Genomic DNA, 25491 nt, shown 5'->3' with positions numbered 1-25491 from the left:
AACACCAACACACCCTTCAATGTCGCTTGTTCACAGCAGCATTATGAAGTCACTTCTAGATGAGGACGAGGAGGCGGGGCTCCAATGCGGTCAGAAGCCGGTCGGTTGTAACTCACAGCAGCTCCGTGTTGAGGTAGAACATATGGGGCAGGGGCGGTGTTGGGGGGGCTGAGCAGCGCACAAGGAATTCCACACTCTTCAGTGTGCACAACCTCCAAGCCAAGCAGCGGTGAAGAGCTTCCAGTCTTTGAAGGGCCATTAACACCAACACAACGTGCCTTCATACACGCCACGCACAGCAATCCAGCAGGACACTCAAAAGACTGAAGAGCAGCAGTAGCTTGAAAATCCTACCTAGAGGGTGCTGACAAACATGTCTACTTATGACCTTAGCTCATTCATCTGCCAATTTGCCGGCCTCGATATATTGATGCGTGAATGCGTGTTTGTTTTCCTCCTCACTCTCTACCAAACAGCCCGGTTTCACTCTGTGCATCTGTCTTGCGTGTTGGTTCTACAGCGGAATGAAAGGAGTGAGTGAACCCTCCTGTCAGTCATCCAGTCTCTTTGCTACACGCTAGTGAGTGCGCTACTTGCTAGCTGTGTGTGTGGTGTGCTACATGATGGAAAACCTTCCTGGTGCCGATTGTGTAGATTGTGTAGAAAACGCTGGAACGTACGTGTCAGCTGCCGTGGTTCCCCAAGTGCAACACCTCATTGTGCTCCAAACGCATTCTGCTGCATCCAAAACGTGTGCTTTGACCAAACTCCCACAAAGTGGTACACCTCATGGAAGGTAAAACGTGTTTTCCACACAATATTGATAGCAGTCAATCAAGGAAGGGTTTATGCAAATGAGCTGACACGTGGCTGGGGGTCAATTCTAATAAACGCGGCTCTGTGGGGGACAACATTAGTTCAGCCTAACCGCCGTTTCCGCTTGGACGCATTTCACTGCAGCACACAACTTTTCCGTGTGTCAATAAAAGCGCTTCTTGCATGAAGTGCAGGTGGTAGGTACGCTTCCCATGATGACTCTCATTATGTTGACGTTGACTTCAGTTCTGAAGCGTGATTCAGCACATAAATCCGTTAATATTGGAAGCTCTCCCTCGTTAAAACGGCGTGCACGTCCGTATTATGCCCTCCGTGGGTTTGGCCGCCATGATGGTGAGCAGAATCCGGAAACTATGCATTGAAAACATGTCCTCACACACTGCTCAGCTATTCATTGCTCAAAGGCAGCGGCGGAGCTACGGGGTGGCCACTCTCCGGCCACCCCACTGACCATGTACACATTTCAGGTATCAACTTATTGCCCCCCCATGTGAGTAATGTTCTCACCTTGGCCACCCCAATGAAACATTTCTGGCTCCGCCACTGATTCCAACTCCGAACAGTAGATGGCATCATAACTCTGCTTCTTAAGAATAAGAACAGGCAGCAGGATCAATCTTGCCAACTTAGTGACTCATTTTGCGTGTATTCTAACCGTTTCTGGTCTTACTGGACGCTTTTTCAGACTAACATGAAAGCACGTATGGCTCTTCTCAACAAGCAGTGGGTCCTGCTGTGACCCAACATGGATTGCAGTGCGGTGGGAAACACTGGACTATGTTACTGAAACACATAAGCTGGGCTACCTGGTGAGGACGAGCTTCTCGGTCCACAAAGTGATCCTCCTCGACCCCCTGTAAATCTTTGTACTGTTCTAGGTCCTGACCCATCTCCACGTGTTCTGGGTTGGCCTGGAAGTAGGTGTGAGCTGCGGCCGCTGCTTTGTCCGGCTGCTGGAGCTGGGGAGGAAGGCAACGCAAACATGTCAATCAGCGGTTAGAGGCCGGGCCATGCATTGTATCAGACTACAGTAATCCCTCGCAGCTTCACTTCTATTCATTCATTCATACTCAGTCATCGCTGTTTCATGGTCTATTATTGGTCTTTCACATGAAATGAGGCATTTTCAAGCATAAAAATGGTTACATGAAGTCAAATACAAATAAAAGGCATTCAGAAGATGCATTCAAAGAAGAACAGCAGTATTCTACAGTGGTCACCAGGTGTCACTAATGGAACAAGGAACACTCCCAGTGCTAACATGAGTTAGTGCTCAATGAAATCCTTTTTATTTTTACCCAAACTCCATTTTGTTTTTTTTAGAATTGTGTTTTTGACCTTTTCCACTTACTTTACCAGCATGGAGTGTGTGCTTTTTGGGTTAGCGAGTTAAATCCTTCGGTTATTGACGCAAAACATCACTGGCCAAGTCAGGCCAGTCATTGAGAAATGGATGTAGCCTGGCTAACTTATTTGGGTTACACAACTAGACAAGATGTGGAAAACTGTGCTATTATTTTGAAAGCCGGAAGTGTGCTGAGTGTGTTAAGAATGTCTACTGATGGTGAAGACGGGTACCAAATCAGATACAGTAGGGGCTTGATCGCAGCAGCAGCGTGATTGTCATGCTAGAGAAAGCATTTCACCAAACTTGCGCTCCAAGCGCAATAGATGGACTGGCTTCTTCTGAGGAAGCGCTGAAGGTAGGTCAACTGTTGCACAAACACGTGACTCCATTTGTTTCGATCTGTCATGTTGACGACAGGTGCAAACCATCTCCTGACAGCTGAGAAGCCCAGTCTGGCTGGAATCACAAGCAGAGAAAGGCTCACAATACAAAGGAGAAACGCTGCATGTTCTGTGGACTGATTCCACATGTCAAAAGTCCTTCGCTTTCATGTGGGAGAAAAACACGACTGGATATGCTTGCTTGGCCCTGACAGGCCAAAGAGTGAGATGCCGTCGGCTGCATTCCTGGCTAGGTGGTCTAAATGGAGCCATGAGGAGATCCAGCACCATGGGAGGTTCTCCACAGCACGGTATATACAATCACCGCTCACCAGATAAGGTGAACTGATGCTTCATCGTTAAGAAAGCGTACGAGGTTTTGCTTTCTCACAGCAAGCCTGTCTGTGTGCTCAAGATAATTCAACACCGCTATCCACTCATCTGTTGACATGCTTTATGCAGACTAAACATCCCAGAATACCATCAACACACACTCACATGCCGTGCCTTTCTTCTTACACCCCAGATTACCTTAAATCCTCAAGAAGCGGCGCACTCAGGCCCAAGGATCCAAGCAAGGACGAAGGGTCTAATACTCTAGTATGCTAACTTAGCACAAACACTTATGCTGGGGGGCCAACCACCAGCTCTTTTGTCCCGGTCCAACACTTACATTGCGTACACACAGACACTTTGTCATTTCTGACGAGGTCACATGGTGTTTACTTGGGTTGCAAACCACTACGGTACATTCCTGACAACGACGGGGGGGCCACATACAGTAAATGGGTTGGACTGTATTTTCGTGTTGGCTTGGTTATTTTTCTGTGCATTTAGGTTGCTGCTTTGAAAGCGTTTGAAGCGAAACTTAGCTAATGTCAAACACAGTATTTAAGCTGTGCCAAGAATGCATCTTCCTGGACACCACACGACTCACTTTCTCTTTCAAAGGCGCACCTGTGGAGGTGAAACACCTCCACTCAGTAAGAGTCCTCTGTTTGCCCTCGTCCCAAAAGAGCAACCTGTGTCTACGGTGCTGGACCGCCTGTGGAAAGACTTCTTGATGTGGGCAAATAGTGGTGGCAAGGAAAACACATATTTGCATGTCTTTCACCTCGGGGGCTCTCTTGCCCGATGTTGCGCTGTGTAAACACGTCTGGACCAACGCCATAGACCTGATGATCACACGACCATGAAGCATGCATGCCGATGGCTAACGTTTGGGATGAAGGGTTCCTATCATTCCGTAGAAGTTCAGAGGGTGGCGTGTGGTGGTACCCTTGCCAACCCGATGAGAATCAGAGCTACACCAGAGCGCCAACGATTTCTAGATGACAGCCTGTTTCTCTCAGACGTCACGGGCAGGTCTTACACAATATCACACGCCTGGCGCAGCTCCTCCCACACGTCAATACGACCCGGACGCCTTCAGACACGTGACTTCGCTCAAACCCACGACTTCAACTGCTGAGTCGAGACGACCACCAACACTTTTGTCTTTAGTTACTCAACGTAGCTCAGACGTTACGTGCACGGCGTGACACCCGCTCATCTGCAGCGGGTCTCAGGTCCTCATGGTATGGCAGTTTATGCTACAGTGTTTCATGTTACAACGCCTCGTGTTGCAATGTTTCATGATACAGCATTTTGTGTTACAAACGTTCATGTTAGGACAGTTTGTGTTCCATTCATGCTACAGTTTTTCATGTTACGACATTTGGTGTTATAGCCTTTCATGCTACAATGTTGCCTGTTATGATGTTTCTCATTAAAATATTTCATGTTATGTCACTTTGTGTTACACTGTTTCATGTTACAGCATTTCGATGATGTCTGGTGTTATGATGTTTGGTGTTATGATGTCTGGTGTTATGATGTTTGGTCTTATGATGTTTGGTGTTATGATGTTTGTGTGTTATGATGTTTGGTCTTATGATGTTTGGTGTTATGATGTTTGGTCTTATGATGTCTGGTGTTATGATGTTTGGTGTTATGATGTTTGTGTGTTATGATGTTTGGTGTTATGATGTTTGTGTGTTATGATGTTTGGTGTTATGATGTTTGGTGTTATGATGTCTGGTGTTATGATGTTTGGTGTTATGATGTTTGGTGTTATGGCACTTCATGTTCAAATGTTTCATGTTATGTCACTCTGTGCTCGTGTTTTATGTTACGACCTTTTATGTTACAATCTTTATAAAGTTTCATGTTACAGCATTTTGTGTTGCAACATTTTGTGTTACATTTCATCTTGCAATGTTTTGTGTTACAACACTTTTTCTTACACTGTGTCCTGTCACAGCATTTCATGTTACGGCATTTTGTTGGCTTTTTTTTTTTTTTGAACAAAGTTTCATGTTACAACAGTTTGTGTGACAGTGTTTCATGTTACAGCACTCTGTGCTAGCGTTTTACATTACAGTGTTTACAAAGTTTCATGTTACGGTGGTGGATGTTCTTGCATTGAGTGCTTCGTCGTGCACCAAAAGAAAGAGGGGTAGTGGCGTGCGTGCGGAGGAAGACGTGGAGGCCAAGTAGGAAGAAGATGCAGTACGTCGCTACACCCACCAAGGACGACACAACAACAGACGTGATGTTCAGACTTCTGATGCGAGTGGTTCAAAGAAAAGGAAAGTGAAATGACACAAGTGGAGGAATGCCGACCAACAAGAAGAGTCCATCATGAAGGACCCAGACGTGAAAGGATGTGCTGCTGAGATGGACAGAGATAACCAAGCAGTGTAGTGGTCTCATTATGGAGACTTGCTCCTCCAAATGAGCCTGTGTCTCCCTCCCTTGCAACGCCCCTTCCAGTGTGCAAGACAACCACAGGATAAAAGCAAGGAGGAGCATGTTTGGTTACATCCACTCATTGCTGCACTGCAGCATCTCTTAGAAGTCATCAGTAACGCTTGATCACAGCGGAGAGGTTGCTGATGGACTAGTTGAGGAACGTTGACATGAAAGTAAAGCTGCTTATTACTGCATTTGGATACATTGGTGGACATGTCACGTTGTTGGAGGGATAAAAATGATGTTTAAGCAAAGTACTTCACTCTCTGGTGGCAAAACAAAACACTTCATGTGCAAAGTACACAAGGTTCTCTGCCGAGTAGCAGCATCCTGTTCCCAACAAACCAAATGATAAACAGACGAGCTGAGAAATATCCCAATCATGAAGCCAGGAGCAGAACACAACGGCGGCAGGCTTTAATAGGAAGAATATTCACTAAACTAGCATTGGTGTCCTCGCCAGGTGTTTACCACCAAATTAGGCCTGTAAACAACACAGTACTTGCCTGCGGATGAGGAACAGGCACTGACCTCTGGTCATCATCGCATCACTGCAAGCGTTTCTCTTATCAGACGGCTTCTATAGAATAGAAATAAGTGTAAAAATAGAGCTGAAGAAAAGAGTTCAAACCTAGTAAAACTGTTTTAAGGACGCCGCTTCAAAGACACCAAACCCGAGATGACTCAAATTTACGACCAGCAGTAAAAGAAGTAGGAGAACTGGCACTGACAAACACAAACACCCCCCTTTCTTCGATGTCTTTGCTGCCATATTTCCCAGGGAAATAAAGCAGCATAAAAACATGGTCCTGGTGAAAAAGGTTTTCTATTTTCACAGAACACAGAATTGATCATCCTGACCAAAGTATGACTTGTGTTTGTAAGTGGAAGACTTTGCTCTCAACTCCAGTCTACTTTATTTGGGTAAAGACGTGTCATGTCTCCAAGAAAAGAGTTATTCCTTCAGCGTGACGACACTGCAAGACAGACAATGGAGTCTTTATATGCTTTCCACCACTGACATCTAATCTTGAACATGTGGATGGTTGGAAACGAGGTGAGGTTCCATGTGCTCCGATGAGAGTGTTACGGTACAGTAGCAGCTACGCACGGAGGGCATATTCATCACAACATTCATGCTGAATACTCCGCCAGCTCCACGAGGACACTTGACTGTTCACGCAAAAGTTCATATGTCTGATTTTTTAAGGATAACAAGAGGATTGGGACTGGACTGTATAAGCACATATTTAAACATGAATGTGAGATGCTGATTGGACAGGAAGTAAATCCATCATGTGACTTAGCTTGATTAGCAAGACAAGGAACAGCTTCACCAGATGCTTCCTGTATTCACATCACGTCAATCCGTCAAGTTCAGCTTTGGATGGATCTCCTGTCATTTCTCTACGCCAGTGGAGGGTTCGTCTCTCGAACACAAGCTGAAAACACGATAGGGTCTCTCCTACCACGCTCATGAGGAACATTTTAAGCACACGGGGGCGGAAAAGAAAAGTGCTGCTGGTGATGTCATGGGTGGAAGTCTGTCTGCACACGTGTCCTCACACCCCAGCACCCCCCGGTCTAGTTAGTCCACTGCTGCTGACAGCTCTGCACAGTGCTCTCTTTCTGGATGTCTTGTCCCCACCCTGGACCACAGTGTCCCCCTCCTATAAGGTCATGTCTCAGGAATTTCTGGAAAAGCTTCACCGGACCACTAAAAAGCCTCTTTCATTCATCTGGGAGGACACACGGGGCATGACCAACCTACGCATCTTCCATCTTTGGGCCAATCCCCAGCTGGCAGGCTGTCCCATGAATCAGGCGTCTGACAGAAAGCAAGAAGCTCAGAAGTGTGGACCTCCTGTCTTTGATTACGCGTCCAAAACAATGAATACACACTGCAGGGACAAAAGTATAAGGCCGCTACTGATTTGAGAAAATGTATTAAGGCATAACAGACTTATCTGGCAATCAAGCATTAATCGTCAAGCCTTAATCTTCAAGTACAACCATGGCTGAAGGTTTTAAGAATGACACCAATATTAATTCTCACAAAGTCTGCTACCTGCTACTCCAGAATGTAATGCAAAGCCCCTCGAGGTGAGAGCGTTGACAAGGACAAAGGCTGAAGATGACTCTCCCATCCTGACTTAGTGAGAAGAGCAGACTGGAAGCTTTAGAGACGGGGAGGTGCTTCAAATCTTTGTTTTTCCTCTGTTACGCATGGTTACCTGCAAGGAAACACGGGCAGTCACCATTGCTTAGCACAAAAAGGGCTTCACAGGCAAGGATATTGCTGCTGGTAGGATGGCACCTAAACCAACCCTTTATCAGATCATTAAGAACCTCAAAGAGAGGTTCAATTGTTGTGAAGAAGGCCTCAGGGCGCCCAAGAAAGTCTAGCAAACGCCTGGATTGTCTCCGAAAGTTGATTTAGCTGCAGGGTTGGGGCACCACCAGTGCAGCGCTTGCTCAGAAATACTAGCGGGCAGGCATGAGGGCATCTGCTCGCACAGTGAGGTGAAGACTTTTGGAAGATGGCCTGGTGTCAAGAAGGGCGCATAGAAGCCAGGAAAGACATCCGGGACAGACTGGTCTTCTGCAAAAGCTACAGGTATTGAACTCCTGAAGAATATCCTTTCTGATTGGTTGGGGCATCCGGAAAAAAAGCGAGTAGATGAGTTTTTCCTCTGTTTGCCGTGTCTCTATTGTAACATATACTGTATGTAGATGTATGTTCACATTTCATTCATGTTGCAATGCATATTGTTATGCACGTGAGTGGATATGACGCCCGTGGTGCATGTATGCATGTGCTGCATGAGGTCACGGCTGGTGAGGAAAGACCATCTACATGCTGGCCAAGTCTTTTAATAAGAACCCCCAATATCGTACACACATTCCGTACGGTTATTGACATGTATGTTCCGAAATTGAAAAAGCAACAATAAATATCACAGCACGTGACGTCGCAGCAGCCGTGCACAACGTACAGCTGGCACGTACTTCTTGCAGCCTTCATACGAAGCAAGCATGGAACGCAAGGGCGGGGCTTTTGTGGGTCTATCATCGAAACACCAATGAAGGAGGGTGCCCACCTGACGACCGCAATGAAGTTTGAACCCAGGCTGAGCAACAACCCGGTGGGCGGGGCAGTTTTTGGTCCCAGATTGGGATCTCACCGCCCCCTCCAACTTACGTGCGTTGGCTGCTGTCCGAATGAAGCGCCAGCCATACGTCCGAGCAGCCTCACATTTTCACGTTGGACTTAGAGCTTGTACGTTGGGTGCACGGTGATCTTACTCCTTCATGGTCACCACAGCTACGTTCCACAGCAGCACAAAAATGTCCGTTTGTGACCGAGGCTCAAGACAATGTTGTCATGTATCCCCCCGACCCCGGAGAACCCATCGCCACAATGAAACAGCTGACCTGCAATGCATGATTAAGTCATTTGCATCAAGCAACAAGCTGATGGTTCCAATGTCTGCAACCGCGTCCGTCTTCTAGCTGACATCATGTGATGTAAGAGGGAAATGACCGCTTCCTTTCCGTCTCCAGTGATGGCTCGTTTAAGCAGCCAGGGAGTTCACACTCGGGGAGAAAATGTTGCTCTTTCCCAAAGCAAACTGACGGCGTGTCAGCTACTGTATCCTTGGTCAAGCATCACACGTCTGACTGGGCTTCCTGGGCAGCCTCAGGGCCTTCAAGGGCAGCCTTGTGTTGGAACGCTCCAAAAAACACAAGGTGTGTATGTTTAAAGTTGTGCAGACAGGGTGGAAAATGGGCCCATAATGTCCCCCCACCCCAGCACCTCCTCTCACACATTCTCTCCTGGCAAACAGTAACTCTTTTCTCCCGAGATCTAAAAACAGGACTGGTTAACCGCCGTCTTACTTTGACACGACTGTTTGCTGAACTAGAGCAGTTTAAAGGCGTCTGTTTCAGGAGTGGAAAGAAAGCACTGCACTCACAGTCGTGTTTTGTCTCTTTCACTTTTCTTGGGATGGACGTGTTTAGCAAAGGTGTGGAAATGGAGCCCACACTTGCAAAACCACAAATACTTGCAAACAGGAACCTCGACACAGCTCCACGTGAAGGGCAGTGGGACATTTTGGAATTGTTTCTACACTTGTCGAGACGTACAGAAACCACGATGTGATGTCTTGTTGAAGCAAAGACAAATGCCTTGGTTAACATTAAGGTTAAGGTCCAGCTCAAACCAAAACAGACTCTAACCAAAGCAAATGCTATAATAACCTAAATCCAATTCATCTGTTCCAGACACTCAAAAATGTTACCACAAAACACGTCTTATAGACAATAATTCTAGTTTTACATGCAGAAAATGATGCAAAAAGAATGACAAATGAATGGACAAGCGAACATTAAACATCACTTTTACCCAGTTTTGTTGGACAAAACCCACAAACCATCAATGAACAAAATAAACACATTATTCTGCTGCAACCACAATTTGCTAAATGATATCAAAGTAATTATCAGCGTTGTAGAACATGTACCTTTAATAAGACGGCTGGTGGCAGTGCCGTTAGAAGGTGTGTGTTTGACTGTGGAGGGTGTGGACATGCTAGGCTAAGTTTGAATGTGTATGTTTTGTTGCTGGAAGCAGGAATGAGTGTTATGGACGTCAAATGAGACAAACACTAACACCGAGTGTCACCCTACCCGAGTGGAGTAGATGTGTGTGCATGGATGCGTGTGCACCGCAGCCGATAATGGAGCCACTCCCGTCACATTTCCACACCTCTGAAATGACCACGCTCTTCTCTTTAAGCCATAAAATTGGGAGGTGTCGCACCCTTGCCTCGGTACGCTCCATCGTCTTTCCTTTTGTGGGGCATATGTGTTTGTTACGTCACGTATCTCTCTACAACTGTTGCTCTAAAACAACGCCCGCGGCCCACGACGCATTGCACGATCACGTGCATGTATCACAAGACTTCGTCTTGGGTGCGTCATCCAAGATGGCGGCGTAAACAAACCGTAAGCTGAACAAACAGGTGAACGCAAGCCAAGGCAAAACTTTAGTAAACATTATGGATGTTAACCAAAAAACGTGCTAACCAGGGCGGACGTTAACTGAGGCACCACTGTACCATCATCTTTTTTTAGCCTTTTTACAAAATAATTAAAAAATACTGTGCACTCTGATATTTTTATACATTTTAGGGCTGTCAAATGATCACATTTTTTATCATATTAATCACCATGTGCAGCTATGTTTGAAATACGCCCATTTTTACTGTATTTTATTGAGAGGAATAAACGACAGGACAGGATGATATTTACAGTCGTTGTACATGACATGAAATGACATGACGTGAAATGAAGTGAAGTTTTTAATCAAGCTAAAAGCTGTCACACACGTCTGGACATCTGTTCACTGAACACTCGTTTCTTTAACAGTAGCAAAACGTCTGGATTGCACTTTAAGCGTGAGACTTTGGATGTGAGAGGTCATTGGTGGAGCTCCAGCAGGACTTCCAGGTAGCACAGGTAGCACAGGTAGCATATTTTCCAAATTGTTGACAAGCCAACACGTCCAAATCTAAAAAATCCTGCAAAATCATCTCTTATTGATGTCATATTAACCAATGCTCCTCACAAATATTCTGAAGCTTCCATATTTGTGAATGACATCAGTGATCATTGTGTTATTGCAACTGTTAGATCTGCAAAAGTTCCAAAGACAAATCCAAAAATCATACTAAAGTGTGATGTAAAGCATTTCTCGGAACAAGGATTTCTCCACGATTTGTTACACTTCGATTGGGAGAAAATATACACGATTCCTGATGTTGAAGTTGCTTGGAGCTACTTTCATACACTATTTTGTGATATGATCAATAAACATGCTCCAATCAGAAAATATCGAATCAAAGGACGAAATAATGCTTGGTTTACACCAGATCTTTCAGCTCTTCTTCATAAGCGGGACCTTGCATGGACTAAAGTTAGAAAAAGTAACTCAGATTCTGACTGGTTGGCTTTTAGACATTTAAGAAATTCTTGCACTGTAAATATTCGAAAAGCTAAAGCTGATTATTATATGTCTCAAACTTCAGAGAATCTGAGTAACCCACAAAAGTTCTGGAAGTCTATAAATTCATTGTCTGGAAGTCATCGTGGTGTTGAGCTACGTCAATGCATTTTAAAAGATGCACATTTAATTATGGACAAAGTTGAAATGCTTGATTGTTTGAACCAGCATTTTGTCTCCTCTGTTTTTTTGTTTGAAACATCCAACCTAAATACCAATTGCTCTTTAGACAGTAATGTATATTGTCAAGGGCGGTCTTTTAATTTTATCCCCATCACGGAAGATGAGGTGCTTAAGGCACTGAAGCTTTTTGATATAACAAAATCAGCAGGTCCCGACAAAATTGAGCTTTATTATTTGAAACTTGCTGCAAACATTATTGCCAAGCCATTGACATATATTTTTAATCTTTGCTTGTTCACTTGTGAAATCCCGAGTATTTGGAAAACTGCTTATGTACACGCGCTACTTAAGGGAGGTGATGCAAGTATATTAAATAATTATAGGCCTATTTCCAAATTGTGTGCATTGGCTAAGCTGTTGGAATCATTTGTAAGTGATCAAGTGAATGATTACTTGGCCAATCATAGTATTCTTTGTGATGTTCAGTCTGGTTTTCGGAGGCGCCACAGTACAACTTCTGCTGCTCTTAAAGTTATTAATGACTTTATTGAATATAAAGACCAAAAAAACACTGTGCAGCTCTCTTTGTTGACCTTTCAAAAGCATTTCATACTGTGGATCATCTTATTTTAAAACAACGATTGATTAGTGCTGGCCTGTCAGAAAAAAATGTCAAATGGTTTGGCAATTATCTTTCAGATCGACACCAGTGTGTACAGGCAGAGGGGTATACATCAGGTCTATTGAAAGTGTCTAAAGGTGTACCGCAAGGTTCTGTTTTGGGACCACTTTTGTTTATTTGATATATTAATGATGTTGATGAAACAGTGTTAGATGCAAAGTTTCATTTCTATGCTGATGACACGGTCTTATGCTGCGCAGAAACTACACCTACTCAGGCTATTTTTAACTTGCAGCAAGCTTTTAACATGCTTCAGAAATGCCTTGTTGACTTAAAACTTGTCTTAAATGCAGAGAAGACTAAAGTAATGTTGTTTACAAACGCTTGGGAATCTAATTTAAAAAATCTGCCTAATATTATAACACTACAAGGTTCTCCTATTGAACGTGTGTCAGCCTATAAGTACCTTGGATTTTTGCTATCACTTTCTTTTGCTCCGCATATTCAGCAGCTGGTAAAAAATTAAAAGTAAAATTGGGTTTCCTTTTGAGGATAAAATCATGCCTTTCTTTTGTTGCCAAAAAGAGGTTGGTGTCTGCAGCATTCTTATCAATGTTGGATTATGGTGACATTTTATACATGCATGCGCCAGCTAAGGCCTTACATGCCTTTGATACTGTTTACCACGGTGCTTTAAGGTTCATTACAAACCTGAAATCCTTCACACATCATTGTGTTCTTTATGATGATGTCGGCTGGTCTTCCTTGTCTTTACGCAGGCTGAAACATTGGTACCTCTTTGTATATAAAGCTATGCTGGGACTGCTGCCTAGGTATATATGTGATTATAGTTTGCCCAGAGAAACTGATCGCTATAACTTGAGATCTGAAGACTTTATCACGTTGACTGTTCCAAGAGTCAACTCAGAACAAGGAAAAAAGGCATTCAGTTATTTTGCACGATTTTCCTGGAATAAGCTCCAATCTGACTTGAAACTGGATCAGTTGGTCTCAATTTACTCTTTTGAGAGACTTTTAAATGTTTGGGTTGAGAAATTATCATGCTGGAAATGCTTTGCCTGATTACTTTTATTACCTTGTATTTTTATTGTTTTATTTTTTATTATTATGTGTGTACGAATGTCTGATGTAACCTGTAAATTGTGCTGCCTCTTGGCCAGGACACTCTTGAAAAAGAGATTTTTAATCTCAGTGAGGTTCTCCTGGTTAAATAAAGAATAAATAAAAATAAAAAATAAAAATGGGTGGGTTCCAAGTGGGAGTGTCTTCCACCGCTGACCAGGGCTGCTCATGTCGTCCGATGAATTCAGTGATTTTTGGGGTTATTAGCTTAGCCTTCTGCCTGTCACGCTCATACGGGCGAGTGTTGTCCAGTGTTTTGACTGATGATGGCACCGTGAGCCTCCAAAGCTCCCCATACTCCATCAAATGCCGTATTTAATGAAGGCTTTTTCACGTGCTACCCCCACCACATACTGGATTTTTATGGCGTGTGTTGGCAGGTACGTTCCACACGGCAGACATGTTGTGAAGGAAAGTGGGTGGCGGACGCTACCCAAGACCCTACGCCGCACGCAGGGATCGATATAGGCTGCAACGGTGCTAGTCAAAGGTGACCGACTTTTGTGATCGATGTTGAAAGGCATTTATCAATTTAGAAATCGTCCGATACGGATCGCTGGCCGATAGATCGGTGGCATCCCTGCTCACAGCTTTTGTACACAGAGACTGAACTCCCAACAGCTCGGTGAAATGCAACAACATGAGCGTACAAGTGTACTGAAGATGCGTACAAGTGGGGGGTCTGCTCTGCTAGAAGTGGATCTGTGATGTCGCCGCCATCAGGGAGAGATGACAGGAAACTAAGGCGCTTATTCTGTTTGTCCAACAAGCAACAGCGATGATGAGGGGGATTTCCCATCTAAAAGGGGTGTCGCAAGGATGGAACATTTGAGCGGAACATTCACAGACAGACTCGGAGTTCAAAGGTCTCACGTGAGTGTGGAATCACTAAGCTTCTCTGCTCGCCAGGCCAGCACGATGTGGCGTTTAGATGCTAATTCCTGAGCAGACAAACGCACACAACAAGGAAGCAAAAAGGACGTGGTGTGTGTGTGTGTGTGTGCGTGTGTGTGCAAGTCAGCAGACAATGCCAGCATTCATACCACTCTCGCCCTCTGCAGCCCCCACCCAGCCATACTCCACACCAAACTATTTCATGATGTTGAAATCAGCGTGGTTTGGTGCTGCGTTCAACACACAAAGTTGTTATGCAACGTCTTTTCACAGCTGACCTGGCAGAGAACCAGACTATATCACTACTTAGGTGAAGGTGGAATCCCATACATTCATTTATTGCTGGTGGCCCCCCCACAACCTGTTAGCCCCAGCCCATGAACGCGTTATAAAGGGACTGTCTTTGAATGGACGGATGGCGTCCTGACTCTTCTTGCTTCTTAACATGCTGGCCTCATGCTGAACATGTGCATTCATTGGATAATCCATGAATGCATTCATCATCCATTCATCCTTGCAGCTCTGGTAAATGATTCCATAACAAGCAAAAATACCTGCAGGGGGGGATAGAAGGTAAATACCGTACATAATAAGTGTGTGTTACATTTTAAATGACCACTTGTGCACTTTTGTCTTAAACCAAGACTGTCCAAAATGCGGCCCGGGGGCTGTTTTTTTTTTTAACTGGCTCTTGACGCATTCTAAATACATCATTTTACATGAAAACTAAAAAAAATAATAAAACAGCAAAAATTGCAGTAGTTTTACAAAAATAAAGTCAAAATATGAAGAGAAAAAAGTCATATCCGAACAGGAAAAAGACACAATTTAACGAGGATCATCTCGTAGTGTTATGAGAACAAATAATGTGATTTTAGTAGCATAGCGTCAAATATTCTTTTTCTAAACGTCAGAAGTCCAAATTAGGTTGAATAAAAGTTTGACTTAGTCACCCTGTTATGGAAGTCAATACTACAAGAAGAACACCCCCGAAGATGATTTCAGAAGAGAGTTGAAGTATTTGGAAAATGAAAGAAAAACAACAGCAAAAATGGGGAAAAAGAGCAAAGATTGTAGAAAGAATACGCCTATAAGACAAAGCTGAGATGAACCGTATCGAGTAACTTCGTACGATATCGACATGTGTTGCATCCTTTCATTTTTCACGATGTGGCCCTTGATGGAAAAAGTTTGGACACCCCTGCTTTACACCGACGTACGGCGCCTGAGTCAAACTTTCCAGATCAGCTCGTGCAAGCTTCAAGCGTGTGAAGGAACATTTCCAGGTGAAACTTCAAACGTGGATGAGCTCATGGATCTTCTGGGCTCCAATCAAAGTGTCACAAAAGCAGCCCATTGATCAACCCTGCTGAAGACAAGGTGGGTCGTGGTTCAGAGCAGGATAAGTGTGATGGAGGGGATTAGCTCAAGGAGAAAAGAATGCACCTAAAGCTGCTGGTGGTATGCAAGCTGAGACTCAGCTACCCAGCATGGGGGGTACAATGACAACCGCAGGGAGCAGAAGTCACCAGGAGCAAGTGCCAACTCCAGGGGCTTTAATGGTCAAATAGCTTGTAAAGGCTCCCAGGCTCACTCAACACATTTAAAGCTGGGGTCTCCTTTATTATTTTCAACTGAACATTCGCTGCCAAAACTTGAGGAGGAAGAAAAAACGTCATTAAAGCTGCAAGCAGCGGTGAACGGGTGAATGGGAACTCGAGGTTCAGGCAAGTCAGTAAACATGCTTTTGTTTTGTTTGTTCTTTGCTGTTGCCAGGGAGGCCCTACCTATGAGCCACTGGGCCACTAACACACCAGCTATGATCAGGATCTGACCTTGTGGAGTCCAGTTATTCTGGTTACAGTTTTCTGGTGAATTGTCAGGCTGCCCATCAAAGTTTGCCACCATGCTCCGCCCACATCCTATGGCACAGACTAAAATGCTTGGAATACATCACCGTCCATCTCTTCAGTGTCTGTGATTTCCATTTGGGCTCATTTGTTCAAGGTCCCTAGGAGGACTTGGTCAAAATAAGACGCTTGGTATTGGCCGCAAATGTCCAGTCCAAACTACAATGGCCGACTTCCTGTTTTTTTGTCAAACATGGTCACGTGGAACTTTTTTATGCGTCCTGTCATGGCAGATGTCTCCAGTGGCAGGGCCCAATTTGGAAAACATTTAGAAATGAGGCTTGGGAGTTCGCGTTCGGGACCTCTGGTATATCAAATTTTGCAAGCTTTGGTGAGTTTCCGTATCATGTTTGGGCTCCAAAAAAGTGAGGAAACCCATGGAATAACAACACAGGAGCTCCAATAGGCCCTTGGCACCGCGGTCACTCGGTGTTCGGGCCCGAAAAAGATGGCAAGACCCAAACCAGGCAGCACTAACGAAAGAAAGGAAACATGGACTTCATCCAGCCACACATTCAGTGGACACAAGGGAATATGTGATGAGGACAAGATGTTACGTCTTCTTCTGATCCCTTTCAGCTCCTCTTAGAGCAACATAAACATGCATGTTGCTTATTTTTAATCAACTTTTTAATTCAACCCCCCAGCCCTGGCGGAAGGTGGGGTTAATCCGCCAGCTGAATGGTTATTTTGTTTGTAATTACAGAGTAATGTCGTTGTTGTAGAGCAGACAAGCACAGCCACATAGTTCATGTGGAATCAATCATCTGCCATAAATCCACAGAAGAATGGAAGACTGATTCTCCGTAAAACCAAGAAGAGTCTTGGCTTTAAAAACCACTGAAAGGTTGGATGTGTGACGGTGGACGCATTTGGAATTGACATAAGAAGCAGCTAAGTGCACACGTCCAACCACAAAGAGGTCTTCTGGCACAGCTTGTTTGCATGTGACGGTAAAAAAACAACTGCAAGTGCATTTTATCAGTCAAATACTTCAGACAGATCTCATTTAGCAGTTTTCTCAGCCAGACATTCCCCCCCTCTTCCGCACCCCCAGCAGTGTCAGGGGGCAGAGACTCAGAGGCCGGAAAGACCACGAATGTGAAACTTGTTTGGAGTGACAGTGAGCAGACGTGAATGACTTTAGCACATGCCAGCAGAATAGCGTGCTTTTTAAAAAAAATGCCTTTATACCGTACTTTCAAGCCAAATGCTTCTTGTAAAGGTGTTAGCAGTCATCAGTGAAATGATCACTGTAAAGAACAGAGCTCAGGGTGGGCATCCATCTGTCTCTCGTTGGCTGCACTTGCTTCATCCATTGTTGTCTTAGTCTTTGCTCTTTTGGAAAAGAAGACAAACTTACAGCATCACTGGGATACTATGAACATCCAGCAGCAACACAACATTTTGTCATGAAAAATATACTGAAGCCAGTCCACCATCAACCTTGGGAAGCTGAGAGGTGTCACCCCGATGACGTCACTTCTGGAAATGAGGCATAGCTCGTCATGGGTGGCGCCATCCACTATAAATGTCATTTTTGGTAATTTACCGTTGGCTTTCAACCATCAACAATGTAGAACATAGTTACAAAGAATATATAACACATTTAAGCAGAGTTGATGAATCATGTCAGGGGCCCTTGAAGGTGTCAGGGAGTGAGGCTTTCCTTTCCCAGGTGCTCTGGCACAGTTGCAGCAGCGGCCGGGCCATGAGCAAAAAACGTCCTTCCTTGACCCGCCCCTAGCTTGGTGAGACCTACCCGTGTATACGCCCATCACTTCATCAAGGACAGCGTTGTAAAAATCATCTTAAAATTGATCAACTGTTTGTCAACTATCAGTCATAAGTTTGTTTTCAGCAAATAGGCTAACCCAACACAGTGTTGCTGCTAAAATGCGAGTCCAACATCAGCACTTTAGCTGACGTAGCTTCGCTAGTGTTGCTAACCGTTGTGTCCTCCCCCGTTCGAGACTTTGCCAATTCCCACTAACCAACATCAGGGGCCTTGAAAAGGGAGTTGCTGCTGTCACATTACACAGATGTAGCATCCTTGACACACAGCATGCTGACAGGAATGCAGGTCGCACACACACGCACACACACACGCGCGCGCGCACACACACACACACACACACACACGGTATTGATAGTTTTTAGTGTGACGTGATTGATTTGTGAGCGTCTGGACATGAAGGGAGTATGAACATGTGTGTGTGTGTGTGTGTGTAAAGGTTATGGTGGGTGCCAAGGGGGTGACCCTTCCGTAAGATGTCTCTGCACCCGACATGCCTGGCATACTGCAGGCGTCTGTCCCGCCGTGCAACAATACGCTGTGTGTAGGCCAGACTTGACCGCTCCATGTGCAGGTACACATGCTGTGTTATCTAAGGTGAGGCCTCGTTCAGGAACAAAAGGCTCAGGTGTTTGAGCCGGTATCAACTTTTATGAGACAGACTTCCCAATCACCCCGTCGCATGAGGTGTTTCATGTACTACAAAAGCCATAAATCTACCCGTGTGAAAAAACAGGCAGTAAATCCTCCCTTGCTGTCATAAGCATTCAGACCTGGCGGTGTAAGTTCTGCTCCACATGTCCAAGAATACTAGCACCATCGCACCACTTCCTCTGTGCCCACTGCTATTCCTGGCTGCAAGGGCAGGGCTCACATGTTTCTACTGTTGGAGGCACTGAAGCATTTGTAACGTGGGCAAACGCTAATAGAACCCAATTGGGCCCAGCTGATTCTCTGGCTGTCCGCTAGGTTTATATTGCACGCCTTATTAAGGACAGAATGGAAGACTGTGTCTCCATGATTGGACTATTTGGATAAACTCAGCTCCTCTAAACCACAAAGACCACATTTGGATTCCTTCCTGGTGTACGCACAAGTGGACAGGGAGACTCTTTACAATCCTTGCTTCACTGTTGAGAACATCTTTCCCATTCTATATGGTCCTGCGGTCAATCTGGTGTGGCCACCCAGAGAGTCCGTCTGACTTTGCACACACGCTGCAGTCAAGCAAGTCCTGGACGTCTTGTAGGGCAGGAGGGGTCTAGAAAAACGCTTCAAGGAAAAGTGCACTTTTTTCAAATTTTGCCCATGTTACCAAAAAACATGCTAACCGAGCTGGACGTTAACTGAGGTACCACTGTATATTAAAAAAACTCATGAAAAACGTGTCTTGGCTTTGAAAGCCATCCTCTCTGTTATTACTGTTGTACAGCATCAGCGAGCCACTCAGTGAAAGAAGGCATGGATTAAAAGGTCTGGCAAACTGCACAGGCTGCCCAATGACTACATGATGGCACATGATTCATTATGGCACAGTTGCAACCACAAAACGGCGACTCCCAGCTGATTCCATTTGGGATAAATGTTCCTGTGTCTCCCAAGACTGGCTGTGACAGTGAAAGAGCGACAAGGTTCTCGTGCCTTCCTGACAGGCAGAGATATCCATCAGCCTTCATGACACGATGCCACCTGGCAATGGTTTCTGTGGTGGTCATGCCGGGTCACAGGCAACAAACGCAGCCCACATTCTACTACACGTTCCAAAATACCATCCGGAGCTGCTTGGAAATAAAAACACATGCTGAGCCCTCTTGTTGAAGTTCCACAGGAGTCAGAGTGAGATCAACTTAGAGAAGCAGGAAATGGCGTGTGTGTGAGGCCACATGCTCAGATCATGCCAGCTGTTGTGTCTCACCTGCCACCGTTCACAGTCCTGCACCTGAGGCAGTGTGTTTTCGAAATAGGAACAGATTTGATTCTATCCAGCGCTTTTCCAAGGCCCCCAAAGCGCTTCACAATGAAGTGAACCCTTGATCCATTCACTCCTCAGTCCTGCACTGGTGGTGGTAATCTGCAGCGTAGTGGTAATCTGCCAACATGGCTACCAATTTGCACATATTCCACCACAACCAAACATTCATACACCAGTGTGGGCAGCACTGGAGGCAAGGGGGGTGAAGCGTCTTGCCCAGTGAACCACCAAACCTTCTCTGGACGACCCGCTCTACATCCTGGGCCACTGTCGCCCCTTTTGGCGTCTTTGTGCACGTGTGTGACTCTGCACGTTCAAGATTCTCTGGGAGGACAGAGCAGGAAGAAGCAATAACGACAAATACTGACACTTGACACAGATGCTCTTACATTTTGGCTCCCGGTTGTTGAAAAAGCGCAGCAGGAACACCACTACCACTACTACTACCACTACTACTACCACTACTACTACCACTACAACTATTACTACCACTACAACTATTACTACCACTACAACTACCACTACTACTACAACTACTACTACTACTACCACTACTACTACCACTACTACTACCACTACAACTATTACTACCACTACAACTATTACTACCACTACTACTACCACTACTACTACCACTACTACTACCACTACAACTATTACTACCACTACAACTATTACTACCACTACAACTACCACTACTACTACAACTACTACTACTACTACCACTACTACTACCACTACTACTACCACTACAACTATTACTACCACTACAACTATTACTACCACTACAACTACCACTACTACTACAACTACTACTACTACTACCACTACTACTACCACTACTACTACCACTACTACTACCACTACAACTATTACTACCACTACAACTATTACTACCACTACTACTACCACTACAACTACCACTACTACTACCACTACTACTACCACTACAACTATTACTACCACTACAACTATTACTACCACTACAACTACCACTACTACTACCACTACAACTATTACTACCACTACAACTACCACTACAACTACCACTACTACTACCACTACTACTACCACTACAACTATTACTACCACTACAACTATTACTACCACTACAGCTACCACTACTACTACCACTACTACTACCACTACAACTATTACTACCACTACAACTATTACTACCACTACAACTACCACTACTACTACCACTACTACTACCACTACAACTATTACTACCACTACAACTACCACTACTACTACCACTACTACTACCACTACAACTATTACTACCACTACAACTACCACTACTACTACCACTACAACTATTACTACCACTACTACTACAACTATTACTACCGCTACAACTATTACTACCACTACAACTACCACTACTACTACCACTACTACTACCACTACAACTATTACTACCACTACAACTACCACTACTACTACCACTACTATTACTACCACTACTACTACCACTACTAATACCACTACTACTACCACTACAACTACCACTACTATTACTACCACTACTATTACTACCACTACTATTACTACCACTACTACTACCACTACTACGACTACCACTACTACTACCACTACAACTATTACTACCACTACTACTACAACTATTACTACCACTACAACTATTACTACCACTACAACTACCACTACTACTACCACTACTACTACCACTACAACTATTACTACCACTACTACTACCACTACAACTATTACTACCACTACAACTACCACTACTACTACCACTACTACTACCACTACAACTATTACTACCACTACTACTACCACTACTACTACCACTACAACTATTACTACCACTACAACTACCACTACCACTACCACTACAACTATTACTACCACTACTACTACAACTATTACTACCACTACAACTACCACTACTACTACCACTACTACTACCACTACAACTATTACTACCACTACAACTACCACTACTACTACCACTACTATTACTACCACTACTACTACCACTACTAATACCACTATTACTACCACTACAACTATTACTACCACTACAACTACCACTACTATTACTACCACTACTATTACTACCACTACTACTACCACTACTACCACTACTACTACCACTACAACTATTACTACCCCTACAACTACCACTACTACTACCACTACTATTACTACCACTACTATTACTACCACTACTACTACGACTACCACTACTACTACCACTACTATTACTACCACTACTATTACTAGCACTACTACTACCACCACTACTACCACTACTACTACCACTACAACTATTACTACCACTACTACTACCACTACTACTACCACTACTACTACCACTACAACTATTACTACCACTACAACTACCACTACTACTACCACTACTATTATTACTACTACTACTATTACTACCACTACTACTACCACTACAACTATTACTACCACTACAACTACCACTACTACTACCACTACTACTACTACCACTACTATTACTACCACTACTACTACCACTACTACTACCACTACTACCACTACTACTACCACTACTATTACTACCACTACCACTACTATTACTACCACTACTATTACTAGCACTACTACTACCACTACTACTACCACCACTGCTACTACCACTACCTCGTTTAGGACTGGAATACATTGGATAACAATTAGGGCTGTCAATTGAACGCATGTAATCACATGTAATGCAAGTAACGCAGTCACTGTGCTGATGTAGACATGAATCCTACATTATAAAGGTATTCTCAAATGTGTAAAAGAGCACATCATATCCCCAAGCATGCTGTAAGGCAGGGCCCCCCCAAAAACAATTCAAAAAATAAAAACTATTTGTAACATACATGTAATGGTATGTAAAAGGATATCTAGGTTGAAAATACAGTTAGAAATCAGTTTTTGCATCTTTAATGCAAGCCGACTTGTCCCACTTTGCTGGACAGTCCTTGAATGCACCATGTAACTTTCTCCCACGTTGCACAGACTACTATACTGTATTTTTAGCCTTTTTCTTGTTGTGTAAATTCAGCAATGGTTGCATCATTTTGAATGTTTGAAGAGCTATTTTCATAACCATCCGATGGGATCGGAAGACAAAAAATGTGGCCACCCTTCCTACGTATGTTTTGCTGATGTGTTGAAATTCTTCCTCAGTGATTAGCTAGCAAGCTGCTAATGCTATTTACCTCCATTCTCATCTCCCACCATGGTCACATTGACACAAGCCCCCAAATAGCTGTCCTTGGCTATGCCTGCCATTAACGAGCAGCTCCTAACCCCTTGCAGTTAAAAGCAAGTTGTTGGGACACTCGTCTTCCAAGACGCCCAATGACCATTTAAAACAGTCCTTCAGTCCCTTCTCTCTTCTCTCAGGCGACATCGTCTGTGACAAGTCAACTCTGAGCCAAGTAGATACAAATAACTTCGGTCTTGTTGGGAGAGCCATCTGCCAGGGCTTTGAAGCTAAACTTCTTTCTCCATTTCTCATCGATATTTGTTCCCGCTTGTGGCTCCACTTCCACCGCTGCGTTTCCTCAAACTCCGGTGTGGGCCGACACTCAAACAGGATGTGCGCATGTCCATCGCACGACAAAAAAATAAATAGTGCTGTTAAAGGAAATTTGTGTTACTGCGTTATGAACACTTTGACAGCCCTAATATCAACAGAGACAAGCACTGAGAGAAATGGAATCAACTTGGTTTGATGGGAAACAGAGGGTCCTGAAACTCTGAAACTTGCAAAGCATCTGTATTGCTGTGAGTTTCTCATGCAGCACTCTTAGCCTATATTTCCTTTGGTATTCACACAGAGCAGACCTCAGAGGTGCTGGTGAATTCATGCTTTCACGCCCAAACGGTCTCTTTATTAAGGAAAAGTGCTAACAAGGACGCTTTCTAGGGAGGAAAGAATGACAAATGTTAACAAAAGTGCATGCCGGCAAGGTCAAAGCTCACCCCGCCCAGCTGTTTAACAAGAGGCCCTCGGCCACAACTGGCCTATATTCCAAACACTTTCCCCTCACTCAGCTTCATGACGCATACTTGTGCAGATGACTCTTAGGAGAACTCTTGTGTGTGACAAAGTTTGCCAACTTGCTGCTAAACTGTAGTAATGAACCCCAAAGGGGAGCTTGTGGTTTGATGTCACCTTAACTTGTCAGGAAAAGTAGTTGTCTCAGGGTCTCGTTGAGGTCGACAGGAGGATTGGCGCAGCATCTGCAGTAATGAGGTCGTTGTACCGGACCGTCGTGGTGAGGAAGGAGCTGAGCCGGAAGGAAAAGCTCTCAATGTACCCCCCATCTATGTTCCCACCCTCACCTATGGTCTTGAGCTTTGGGTCGTGACCGAAAGAACGAGATGGCGGATACAAGCTGGACTCACCCTAACAGATCATCACAAAATTGAGGTGGGTGGGGCATCCAGTCTGGATGCCTCCTAGACACCTACCTGGTGTCTAGGCAAAGCTCTCAATTCCTTTCCTACCCTCATCTATGGTCATGAGATCACCAACACAAGCGGAATTTCCTCTGAAGGCTGGGCTCTCCCTTGGAGGTAAGGTGAGGAGCACCGTCACCCAGGAGAAGCTCAGAGTAGAACCGCTGCTCCCCCGCATTGAGAGGAGCCAGAGGAGGCGGCTCAGGCATCTGATTTGGACGCCTCCCTGGGGAGGTGTTCAGGGCACGTCCTACTGGTAGGAGGCCTCGGGGATGACCCAGGACACGTTTGAGACACTATGTCTCTCAGCTGGCCTGGGAACGCCTCAGGATCCGCCAAGGGGACCTAGACAAAGCAGCCGGGGGGAGGGAAGCCTGGGCTTCTCGTCTTAAGCTGCTGCCCCCCACAACCTGACCTCGGATAAGCGGAAGAAAATGATGGATGGATGGTTTGCACCGCAGTCTTGCCCTGACCCTTGTGTGTCCTCCTATCAGCTCTCTCTTCATTGTTCCAATTAGCCTGTGTATTGACTCCCTAGGCTAGTCTAGTCTTGTCTGGTCGTAATCCATCTTTTGTGGTGACTCTGCTCCAAGCTAGTTCTAGCTTCATAGCTCCTACCGTGTCCCCAATGGTTTTGTGTGTTTTGGACATTGCTCTGCTGTTCCTTGGGTCCACCTCGCCTTGCCGCCACAAGCAGACCCTGACAATTCCACCCCTATTTCTGACATTCTTATATCTCGCAGTTATCACTTCTGTCATCTTATGTTCTCACATTCAGATTTTAGAAGTGCTTTCCATATTTCAGTCTTCTCATGACCTTTCTTAAAAGTGGTTCTTAGGAACTAACTTGCTCTACGTTCTTGGACCACAGACAACATCTTCGTCACTCATCTTTTCCATCCGTTCCAGGAGTCAAGTGTTAAGAGCTGCAACATGAATGATTTTAAAACACTTCACGACCTAAGTGGTTCCACAGCTGCTGATGTTCAGGAAGAGAACGATGGCTCAATGTCTCATCGTGGAGGCAGACACTTCAAGCAGAGCGAGATAAGACTCTTAGCTAGAAGCAATCAAACGTGGTCATCAGAGGTGGAAAAAAAACAGCAATTCCATGGAAGAAATCTTTTCTCACTGACTGAGTCATGG

The 25491-nt window shown here is 44.6% G+C and overlaps 1 protein-coding gene across 2 annotated transcripts in view; it reads right to left on the bottom strand.

Annotated features, from left to right (window-relative positions):
- Positions 1-25491, bottom strand: part of p3h2 (prolyl 3-hydroxylase 2) — a 59645-nt gene that overhangs the window by 19329 nt on the left and 14825 nt on the right. For both annotated transcript variants that reach the window (XM_054788756.1, XM_054788757.1), the window contains exon 2: positions 1644-1796. In XM_054788756.1, the coding sequence (XP_054644731.1) occupies positions 1644-1796 (153 nt within the window). The remainder of the gene's footprint in view (positions 1-1643; positions 1797-25491) is intronic.

Source organism: Dunckerocampus dactyliophorus, chromosome 10 (assembly GCF_027744805.1).
Source record: "Dunckerocampus dactyliophorus isolate RoL2022-P2 chromosome 10, RoL_Ddac_1.1, whole genome shotgun sequence".
In the NCBI taxonomy this organism is placed as follows: Eukaryota; Metazoa; Chordata; class Actinopteri; order Syngnathiformes; family Syngnathidae; genus Dunckerocampus; species Dunckerocampus dactyliophorus.
The sequence above is the reverse complement of the archived record's forward strand: the minus strand, read 5'-3'. Positions and strand labels throughout refer to the sequence as shown.